Genomic DNA, 11357 nt, shown 5'->3' with positions numbered 1-11357 from the left:
AGAAGAATGCGTACAACTTCGACTAAATCATCCTCGGTTGAGGGGAAATTTTAAATCACTAAACTCCAGCCCAGGCGTCAATATAGCCTGAATAGAGTTTCAGAACAGTTTTTATCCGCGAATACGCGAAATCGTTCGTAATTTGTTTTGTTAGCTTTTTATTTAAAGCCGCATTGTCACCAGTTTACTTCCGGAGGTCCGACGGAAACCTCAACCGTTAAAAAACAAAAGAATCCGAGATATTTAACAGGCCATCCGCTCTAAATTATCAATCACATCCTCAAAGAAACTTCCAATAAACACACTGCCTTCAATATTTTGAAATATTTTTCGCGTTTTCCGTTAAAAATCATCGGAGATTGTTACGTAATCGACCGGAAGTAAACTGATGACAATGCGTGGGACGAGTTGAAGGGAAACCCTTTGTTTGTTTCCCACCAGTCTCGTACCCAGAGCCGCGCGAAGCGTCAATAGATATAGAAACAACATCTGAAAGCTATAGAGGTCGCGTGTCGTAAAAAGCAAGAGTCATGGAGGTTAACTTATCGTCAAAGCGATGGGCAAATGACAGACAAGTAACCCATGCCAAGTCCCCACAGCCAGACCTGCGTAGGAAACTCAGCATAGTCACATATAACACACTTGCCGACTGCTATATCCCACAAGCCGACATGTACCCTCACACTGAACTAAAGTTCTTGTTCAGGGATGGAATCAGTTCTAGAAGACACCATTTACTGACGGAAGAGGTATCCTCTGCATACGGTTCTAAATGCGATTCAACATTCAATTCGCGAACAAAACGCATTCAGCTTTCAGTATTCATAACAATGAATATTTAACTATTTTGCCATGCTAATTCGGCCTGAACTCAAGGTACCTTTTGGGTGGCAAATTCAAGCCAAAATAAACACAGAAATAACTGCTAGCAGGCCACTTGCGAGGGGGGCTAGTCAGATAAGCGACGAAAAAATAGAATCTTTAAATCAAAATTAACCTCTGTCTGAAAAAAAACTTTCTGGCCAATAAGTTGCTTTTCTTTCCTTTGCCGCTAAAAGCCTGAGCGCGCGCTCGAAGTTTGCCACCCAAAAAGTCACGTGACCCTCATTATTCACCTCACTAATTTTTGCGGAATTTATTTGCTCCAGATAAGGTGGTTAAACGCCGACATTTTTTGTCTACAAGAGCTGGACGACTGGTACTACAATGGTATTATTGATAAATTCATGGACTCTTTGGGGTACAGTGGCGTGTATATGAAGAAAGCAGATCCAAAGCTGGATGGATTGGCAATATTTTACCGAAGGAGCAAATTTAAGAAAGCGAAAACAGATATGGTTTTGCTTAGTGATTTTATAGATAAGCTCACCGGGGATAAGAAAATGACCGGGTACAAAACTGGACATGTGTTGCTGATGGTGGCTCTCGAGTCCCTTGAGGACGGCTCAATACTTGCTATAGGTGAGTAGAAAAACTAAAAAGTAATAGATAAATAAGTGAGCTTACCACCCCGAAGTACAAAAGTTATGGTTGGTGGGTTTATAATATAACTTACAGATTGTTTTTGGAAGTACAATGGCATACCTCTCAACTCACCCACATTAGGCGGGTGTCACAAGATTTTGGACCTTGTCATCACAAGCCTAATTTTTGTGGGAATTTTCATACATTTCCTGTATTCACTCCCATTGGCCCTCTTGGGTTTTTTTTATCACATTATTTACTGTAAGTTATATATCACCTGATTTCTCAAGATTTCTGTCCAAGTTGGGGGGGTTGGGTTTAATGTTAATATGTTGTTATTCATACTCTGCTAACAAACAGATTCTATTTGTTAGGTAATACACACAGCCTATGTCATCTAGGAAAGCATGTTATCACCACTACAGCACAGATTCTATGTGCGGCACAGGCTATGCTGAAGTTTGTCCAGTCGCTACAGTCAACAACAGATGATAGGGTCCCTTATGTTTTGTGTGGTGACTTTAATATCGAGCCCCAGTATCCAATCTACAACTTACTAGAAGAAGGAACTTTAAATAAAGATACACTGCGTCAATTAGATTACATTGTGCCAGACCCAACTTTTACTGTGGAAGATAAGGTACTAATTGCAATTCAATTATTTCCCATAATAATACTTTTATTTTGTCTTGTAACCCTAAAATCTCTCAGCTCCTACCTCTTTCGCCATCAATGTTTGTCATATCAACTTTATTTAAAATGTCCTTTTTCTTGGGCCAATCTTTATACTACCTTCTATAATCCAAAGATTTTTACAAACACTCCATCCTTGGCACTTTTAATGTTATTCCTTTGAATATCATTCACCCATATTTAATTCTGAAAGTATTAAAAAAAATCACCACTTTTTTTCTAGGTTATCAACACCCAGAATATTTGTCTAAAAGTTTGTTTTATTTAAATTCAGTTATGCAAAGAAGAGGAAAAGCTACTTTCACTTATAGAGGAACATCTAACCAGTTCACCACTAAAAGTAAAGAGTGCTTACAACAGAGTGTTGGTAAGGCTTTAGTGACTCATTCAGTGACTGGGTGGAAATATGTAAAATAACAACATCAAAATAGATTCTATCCCTAAGGGATAGCACATTCTTAGCCAACAGCAATTCTTACCCCTAAGAGAAAGCACATTTTTAGAATCTCTTAATTTTATTGCAGTCCTCCTGAAAGTCACCTCCATTGAGCACATCTTTTCGGATGAACTCTTGAGAGTGCTGTCATAAGTCTTCAAATCATGTGTTTATGAATAGGAGGATCCAAAGGAACAACAAAGGGTATCCCCAAAGGGATCTTTGAACAGCCCCTAAGGAATAGCAGTTGGTAGAATTTTATCCTTAACAAATAAGATAATTTTGTCTTGCCCCCCCCCCCCCCCCCCAAACACACACACACACACCAGTTCTCAAGCCCTTTTCTTGTTACAGGATAAAGAATCTGGATACACGTCGTACTGCTTGGGTCAGGGATCTGTATTGGACTACATCTGGCTATCGGCAGACATAGAGCCAGTTTCAGTTCTGGAGGTGCCGAAACCAGACAGCATTAACCCTCATGGTGCAATACCAAGCAACACATACCCCTCTGATCATTTCTCTCTCAAGGCAGAATTGGTGTATTAGTATCTTCAAAACAGTTGTAAAATATACAAATAAGAGGAACACTTCTTGGTGAAATGACCCACTTTTTGTCCACCAAGGGGGGTTCATGCACCCCCCTGTGTATGCGCCTGATAGGGATAATGGGGCTGAGAAATAAATACTGAAAATCTATTCCATGAGAAAGATATATAAATTAGGAACTATAACCCCAAAAGAAAATTGTGTATACCCAACATGCAATAGCGATGCGAAGCTACAAACAGAAAAAGTTACAGTTATGTACTTTGCCTGTTAGTTTATTTGCAATTGCAAAATTAATTTCCACCTCGAGTAAATGGTGTCCCATTGTAGTGGGTAGATATTGCTGAACATTTAAACAGCGCTCAAGTCCCGGGCCCATCATTTAAACACAAGATAACATTAAACACGAACGTGCTCTATAAAAGGGATAGCTCCGCCCCCTTTTTCGCAAGCTCTCGCGCAAATCGTGGCCATTCAAAGCTAGGCTTCATTGATTGAGGATCTCTGAAATGGCCAGAAGAAAACATAGCAAAAAGTAAAGCAGCACAACACACTACGACAACTGTAAAGTACAATAGATTGTTAAAGAACTATCAGGCATATTCTGGAAAGTGTTTCGAGTCAATTCTCTACAAAAACAAGAGCAAAAATTGTCATTGACAAATTTAACACAGCGCGTGCTTATTTGAATTGAAAAATAAAATTCAAACAGTGAGCAAGCGCTCATTTGAAATGACGTCATTCATTTGGGCGCGCAAACAAACAACACCTCCCTTGTTTTTCGTTTTATGATAAAAGGCTAATAAATAGACTGTTTACTTCAATGATTTGTTTTGACCAATCTTGAGCTCTATTTATTCCTTTCTGGCTTCCCTCTACGGGTTGAAGTGAAATGACAAATAACAGCTTGCCTAATTCAAGTCTCTTTTATAGTGCATGTTCCTGTTTAAAGTTTTTTTGTTCACATTTCTACAAGTTTTTGACATTTCATCTCATGCTCTCAAGAAAAAAAACAGAACCAGGAAAATGGTAAAAAAAAATGAAATTTTTAGAGAAGTATAAATAATTTTTCCCCTTGTTGTCCCCAAGTCCCTTGCTACACAGGCTACAGGAAGAAATGCCTGAAAGAAATGTCTAAATCCTGGCAATGTGATTGCACTCAGTAATTTCTAGTGTTTTAGTACCCATTTTTTGTTTTATCTATACCTATTTCTGGTCCGGCTTTTTACAATCCCCAGCCCTGAGTGTATATCTCAACTTTTCAAGCCTTTAATTATCTAGATATTGCATTTCTGGTCCAAAGGAGCCTAGACAATCAAGGATAAATATCAGGCATGTACCCAGGATTGGCTGGAGGGGGTATGCAGTCATAGGTCTCATATGGAAATAGCATAGTATTTTAAGATCCCTCAATAAGAAATGACCCAATTTTTTGGCCGCCAAGGGGGATGCATGTGCACCCCCTGTGTACGCGCCTGAATATATATATTTGTTTGGGAGTCTATTAGGCTATGATTAAATAGCATAATTAAATGTTTCTTTCTGTAAGGCACCTGGCTGCATATTTTGTGCTATACTGGAATTTTTGTATAAATTTGTTGTTGAAATGCTAGAAAACATAACAATGTAAAGATGAATTTCATACAAAAGAGAAAAAAAAAATCTTAAAACCTCAATCAACTGCATGTTTTTTTCCCTGACTGAAAATCACTTTATAAGCCATAGGCTACTAACAAATAGCTGTTTACTGTTCAATTATAAAAGGTTCAGTAATCTAAAATAAAACCGCCCCGGAAGCATATTTCTGATAAATGACAATAAAATAATGAGTTTTTGTTGTCTCAGAAGAGTTCACTGTATCCCCTTAAAATATTTGGATATTGAAAGGATGAAAACTAGCAAACAAAACTCAGAGGGTATAATAGTGTTATTTTCCTTAGTACTTAAGGAGTGTTTATTAAATACACCGATGGGGGGGAGGAGAAAATTTTGGGGTTCTATGAGGGGATCACCAAAAAAAATGTTTACAATGAAAGGCAAAATTTTAAGATGTCTTGAGTAAAAATCTTTCCTCCCCACCCCCCCTTGGTGTAATTAATGAACAGTCCCTTAATACAACCATCTTTGAATTGGACAACACTTACTTGTTGCTTCTTATAAATTCAGTTTTACCTCTTTTTTGAAGTGGTCACCCAAGGCAAACCCCCATTATGTGACCAACTCCCAGATTCCTAAAATACCATCTGGTCACCAAAGTATGTACTTGGAAAGGCTTTTTAAGCAGTTTTACTGTTTCAAGGAAGCCCAAAATAGGCACCACTGTACCACATTACGGTACGGTCAAAATTACAGTACCATGCATGAAAAGTAACATCAATGATACCTCAATTTTACAATGCATATTCCTCCCTTGTTAAGGCATAAAGCTCCAGGTTCCACTGTACTAAAAATATATTGAAATGGTTTTATCTGAAGGTTCCATTGACCATTATAGTATAATATTCATCTCAACATTGTAACACTCATAAACAATTTGCATCTCTCCGCTTGTCATATTTACCATCACATCACCTTTCTGGCCTATTACTACCTACTTACCAGGACAGCAGCCACTTGCCTAGCAAGTTAAATATACTCGTACAAAATTAGGCCAATGTTCTGCTGCAATGTTATAAAATTCTTAACCAAATATCCAATGGTGGCTTTTACTAGCCGATCAGCCTTAGAAGGGTGGTGGTGGTGGGGGAGGCAGTTCTGATGTTGGTTCTGGTGGAGGGGGTGGCGGAGCAAAATCAGTTGGTGGAGGAGGAGGAGGTTGAAAACCAGAGCTGGCAAACATTCCAGGGGTGTTTGATGGAGGTGGAGGTGGGGGTGGGGGTGTGGCATTCTGGCTAGCTGATGGTATCGGTGGATGCCCTTTACTGGATGAACTGGCTAAGTGCTTATCTCTTAGCCCTAAGGTTGGTGATGGTGGAATAAGTGGCTTGAGGCTTGATGATGAAGAGGACTTATGGTGAGAAGAAGAATGATGGTGATGATGATGATGACTCCTATTCGTAGAGTGTGATGATGGATGAGAGTGCTTAGAGGAGTGGCTCTTGTGCACTGAGCGAGAGTGGCTTGATTTCTCTCTGCCACTTCCTGGCGAAGAATCAGAGGAATAGGAGCTTGTACGCCCACTCTTGCTGTGCCCATGCTGCCTAGAGGAATGATGAGACTTATGTTTCTTTGAGGAGCCTTCCTCATGAGGTCGATGTTGTTTGTGCTTTGAGCCTATCCCTGATAATGATGAGGCTGTCATTACTGTCGATGATGATTGTGCTACAGTTGAGCTAGCGTGACTCCTAGAGGTGAATACCTTGGAATCTCCAGTTGTTAATGAATGACCTGCTGTACTAACTGCAGCATATTTGGTTATTAAGGGGGGAAGAACAGGAAGGGTAACAACAGCTGTTGAAGTTGTAACTCTAGCACCCTCTGAAGTCAATGAACTTATTTTCCCTTTTTCCTGAGATGTGTGGTTTCCACCTGAAGGTTTCTCCTCAGGCTTTGTGCTTTCCCTAGGTTTTTCTCTTTGTCCAATATCTTTACATTTGCGTGCAATGTCACTCATCAAATTCATTCCATTATGCTCTCCATCTGAGTTGAGATTCGCCACTCCTCCTGGGTTGCTGACTGTTGGCTCATGACGCAATGATTTTGGTATATTCCCTCCCTGAAAATAACATACAAGTGATCACAGGATATGTAAACAAACAAGTCAACAATCATAAAAACTAATACGAAAAAAATTCGATTGTCACCTTATAAACTGCAATGGAATTGATCTTCTTCTTTAGCCTACTTGGGCATTTCTCCATGATGTTTACAAATTCCTGGGCTATTTCTGTACATAAGAAATACACTGTAAGTGTCTGCACATACATTTTAATAGAATATTCACTTAGTCAAGTCCATTTAAGGTGGCACCCACTCAATTATTTACAATTTGTTTATAAATTTAACCAATTAAAATGCACTTTTTTCTTATAATTGTCATAATTGTTTTGAATCTTGAAAACCCAGACACCACAGATTAAAACAATATAGCTGTGTGAAGTACGAATCCAGCCAATTTCAGAATATTTGAAATTTTGATTTAAAAAACATTAAAAAAGGAACAGTGATTTATAGAATGTGAACTTGGACAATTAAAATATATAAAAATATGTGTTAATGGTAATTGCTAATTTATAACAAAATCACCCAAGAATTCAGAATCGGAAATTAAATCATAATGGAGACAAGCATTGGGTGGCAAGTATTTGAGTTGTTACATACTGCACTTATGAACCACATCACTAAAATGGAAAAAAACTGAACTTTATTCAGTACAAGCAACTCTCAGTGTTAGCAACTCATAAGATTTTTCATGGCTGGAGTAAAGGTATTAGTTCGTAAGCTTACCATCTAAAAGTTTTTTGGTCACTGTTGGGTTAATGTACTGCCACCAATACTTATGATCACTTGACTGAGGAATCTGTACAATGATGTAAAACAATGAAAATATGTAAAGCACCAACAATATACAGTATATATCCATCTTAAATATCATGAGGGAAAATGCGTCATTGACACACATTTATGATAACCTCAGACTGAAACCTTATGTGAAAAAGTGTAGATGATCTTGTAACCCTAGCATCCCCATTTGTGCCTTTTACAATGTAAACATGTCAGAAATCATGTTTTGTGTTTTCATTGTTATACTAACTTGATTGAAAGCTGTTAAAATCAATTTTGAATTATCCAAAAGGCACATATTTTCTTAATCACTTTACATGTCATTTTTAACTCTATAGGCATTACTGTACAGTATTTAAAACTTTAACAAATACAATGCAATGCTATATAATTTTAACATATATCTAAAGCTATACCCTAAATCTATCTAGAATAATGCAAATCATTTTGGTACAGGATTTTTGGCTGTGGACTGCTCAAAGTTCTTATGAATTTATTCTTACGTAATAATAATGATGACAAAGATAATAATATCAATATGAGCATTGGTGAATGCAATTTGGAGACTCCCAAACATAAACACTTGATGCTTTTTTGAAACTTTCTTATCATTGAAATTCATCTGGAAGCAATGCGACATTTCTTTTGCTCTTACTCAAAAAATCAACAATAAATTGTTTGACCTTGTTACATCAGAAAAAGCTAAACCTTACAAGTGTTCCTGTTTGAGTGCCCAATGTTTAGTACTATGTACTATTTTTGGTTGTGCATGTAGTATGTGCAGTACCATTGGAATGGTAGACGGTTGCCTCAGATTGGATGCTGTATAGTAATGACTTGACAACAAACCTCATAATTACACCATTTGCATGCAAGGTGAATGCAAGCACAGGCTACCACTGGAGGTTTGAACTGCAGACACAGAGTAGTTAAGTGCAGACTGCAAAAAATAAAAAAATAAAACATCACAAACAGAATAATACGAGTTAATGGTATAAAGGGACATCTGATAGATTTGAAAGCTATATACAGTATTGTAGCATATAACAACAACAATATATTTGTTTGCTCTTCATGAAGTAGAAGCTGTGGTAATATATAGTGTTGTCATAGCACAAATATATTTGTTTGCTCTTCATGAAGTAGAACCTGCAGTAATATATAGCGTTATCATAGAACAAATATATTTTTTGAGAGCGGAGGTGCCCACACCCTCCCTTTTTATAAGATATTTTCTTAGGTTTGAACTGTATTTATAAAAAAAAATTGTAATTCTAGGGGCCTACATTTCACTATCAATCCCTTTCCCCCTTTCTGAAATTCCTGAATCTGCCCCTGTAACGTTTTGTTGTTGTTGTTGTTGTTCTTTAAATCCATAAGGATCTTTAGAATGGGCATGACCCTAACTAATTGCCTATCATTACCAATGAAACAGTTTCTTGAAAGTTCAATGTAAAGAAAATAATATCATGACATCACATGTATCACCTCTAATTGCCCTTTAATAATTTTAATACATTGTGCCATGAATAAGAAGCATTTACCATACCTGTTTGTCGCCATAAAGTATGATGCTTGACCAAGATCCTTGCTTGCTGGAGACATTACAACAATTCAATAAAATAAGAAATAGACATTGTATTTCATGTCTTATTTCGATAGGAGATTAAAATCTGTGTATGTTTCTTTAATTACACCTTATTTTTTTATCTTAATTTTTGCTATACTTGCCCAGTCCCAATTTTGATGTTGTGTGTCAATAAAATAGTTAATGTTATAATAAAACAAAGAACAGACAGACAGAACATACTGTAGCAAAGACTATACAGTTAAGGTACCTCTAACTAGCTGTATTCCTTTCACCACATATGTATGTGGGTGATGAACAGTGACCTCAAAACCTTGAGTAAAAAAACTTATATTATAACAGCACAGCTTGGAAATGTAAAGGAACCATTTTGTTAACCAATGTATAGCAATACCTAATGTCTGCAGTAAAATACTTTCATTTTCAATTAGATCTTGTGCTTGTTGCAAGTACTCCTGGAAACATCACAAACATACAGAACACCAGGTCAGGGACACAAACTATGGTCCTAGAGAAGAGCAAAGGGACCCTGGAATTGCAATATCAATTGGGATGAGAAAGCGAGAATTTTGGAACTAGAAACATTACAGAAATGTTACAGGGAACTGAATTTACCTACTCATAAGTAGAAGTATTTTTTGGCTAAAAAAGTCTGTTTTTATTGAACCCAAGAGACCACACTTGGATGCCCTACTGAAAATTGATTTGTTTCGATTTGTGCTTACATTAGTTTTTTATTAATGCTAATATTCAAAGTGATGTCAACAAACCGCTGATGAATTAAAAAAAGGACTATATCATTTTGTTGTCAATGGGCTTTCAATTCCTTTGTATATAGTAAAAATATATCCTTTCTGATGTCATTTTACCTCACTTTCAGGATTTAAAGGAGGGCCATCTCGATGAAGGCAGGCATGAGCCACCCTGATTACATGTTCTAGTTTGCGTGGTTGCTCTTCCACTTTAGCAGACAAGAAAAGACAACATGGTGCCATAGCCTGTGGAATAATAGTTGCTTTATTTTCTTACATGGAAATTTCCTTTCTTGACACACAAATTAATCAATGTAATTTCATGTAACCTAGGACTAGTTAAAAAGTCAAGGAAACACAGCTAGACAGTACTCACATGTCGGTGGAATTTCTGAAATGGGTGGCACATGTAGAACCGGTGCATATAGACTATTGACGTATTTATTGTCAGCTGGGAGCTTTAAACAAAGTTAAGGACAAAAAAGGCAGTTTTAAAACAACAATCTCCATAAACCATCACTTTAGAATCACCTTAACAGATATAATGCTTATATATTTTGGTTGTACCCTAGTAAAATACTTTCGTGGGATAAAGTGTGTGCAAATTGTGAGTAATAATTTACAGAAACTTGGAAGTGATTTTTCGGATACACAGACAGTCTCTGGCCCATATCTTGAATAAGGGTTGCAGCTTGTTGTCTGTAGCTTAGTTCCCTCTCAGCGTCCATGCCCATTCGTCTTGAGGGGCTATTTTGTAGCTGTTCTTTAGTGAAATACCATCGTTCATCACTACTCACTGAATTCACCGCCGCCATGTTGGAAATGACGCTCTCGCGCATGCGTTCAACCGCTGACCAGTCGACCACGGGCTATGGAATATATGGAATAATTTTACTCCAAAGTGATGTCTAACGCTTGTAAGCATTGAGTAAACCATGTGTTCCTGCCTCAAATGTATGTAGTCCGTTCAATATATAACTTGACGATTCCTTTATGAAAAAACGACATTTTTTATTCGTTTTGGTTTGAATCGGGTCCTCCTACCAAATAAAAGTGATAAAAGCTTTAAAAGGAAATATCGAAAACAACGCAGAGTTGTTTTTTAAACGATCTTTCGGCAGGCCAATACCTGCCTTTTTCAGGTTCCTACCAAGACGCAGGGACCTACAAAGGTAGTAGGGTAAGGTTGGTGTGGGTGCATGGTAATAGTGAAGGGCGATGGAGAGGAGTGGCTATAGGCTTATAGTGTAGAGAGCATGGTGATTTAGGTTTAGAATTGGAAATAGGTGGTGAAGCTGGTGGTGAGAGGTGTAAGAGTGCTTATTAACTGTGATAGAAAGGTGGATGAGCTAAATGCATGGATGGCTGGGGC

General features: G+C 37.5%; 2 protein-coding genes across 4 annotated transcripts; one reads left to right on the top strand and one right to left on the bottom strand.

Moving 5' to 3' along the window:
- The first annotated feature begins 433 nt into the window (after positions 1-433).
- Positions 434-3292, top strand: LOC5514854 (carbon catabolite repressor protein 4 homolog 4). The gene is made up of 5 exons (XM_048722758.1): positions 434-749; positions 1149-1461; positions 1839-2104; positions 2432-2524; positions 2948-3292. The coding sequence occupies exons 1-5, from the start codon at positions 531-533 to the stop codon at positions 3140-3142; spliced, it is 1086 nt and encodes a 361-aa protein (XP_048578715.1). The 5' UTR covers positions 434-530; the 3' UTR covers positions 3143-3292.
- Positions 3293-5410: 2118 nt separating this feature from the next.
- LOC5514810 (cyclin-T1) lies at positions 5411-10835 on the bottom strand. 3 transcript variants are annotated; one of them, XM_001634918.3, is made up of 10 exons: positions 10637-10835; positions 10362-10443; positions 10103-10231; positions 9628-9688; positions 9484-9546; positions 9195-9240; positions 8495-8585; positions 7589-7661; positions 6946-7028; positions 5411-6857 (listed from the first exon to the last, which is right to left on the bottom strand). In XM_001634918.3, the coding sequence occupies exons 1-10, from the start codon at positions 10822-10824 to the stop codon at positions 5865-5867; spliced, it is 1809 nt and encodes a 602-aa protein (XP_001634968.3). In that variant the 5' UTR covers positions 10825-10835; the 3' UTR covers positions 5411-5864. The 3 variants fall into 3 exon arrangements, with proteins under 3 accessions (XP_001634968.3, XP_032240307.2, XP_032240308.2); XM_032384416.2 differs by having other exon boundaries at positions 9484-9688; XM_032384417.2 differs by lacking the exon at positions 9484-9546.
- Between the last annotated feature and the right edge of the window lie 522 nt (positions 10836-11357).

Source organism: Nematostella vectensis, chromosome 2 (genome assembly GCF_932526225.1).
Source record: "Nematostella vectensis chromosome 2, jaNemVect1.1, whole genome shotgun sequence".
NCBI classification, from domain to species: Eukaryota; Metazoa; Cnidaria; class Anthozoa; order Actiniaria; family Edwardsiidae; genus Nematostella; species Nematostella vectensis.
This window is presented reverse-complemented; position numbering and strand designations above follow the sequence as displayed.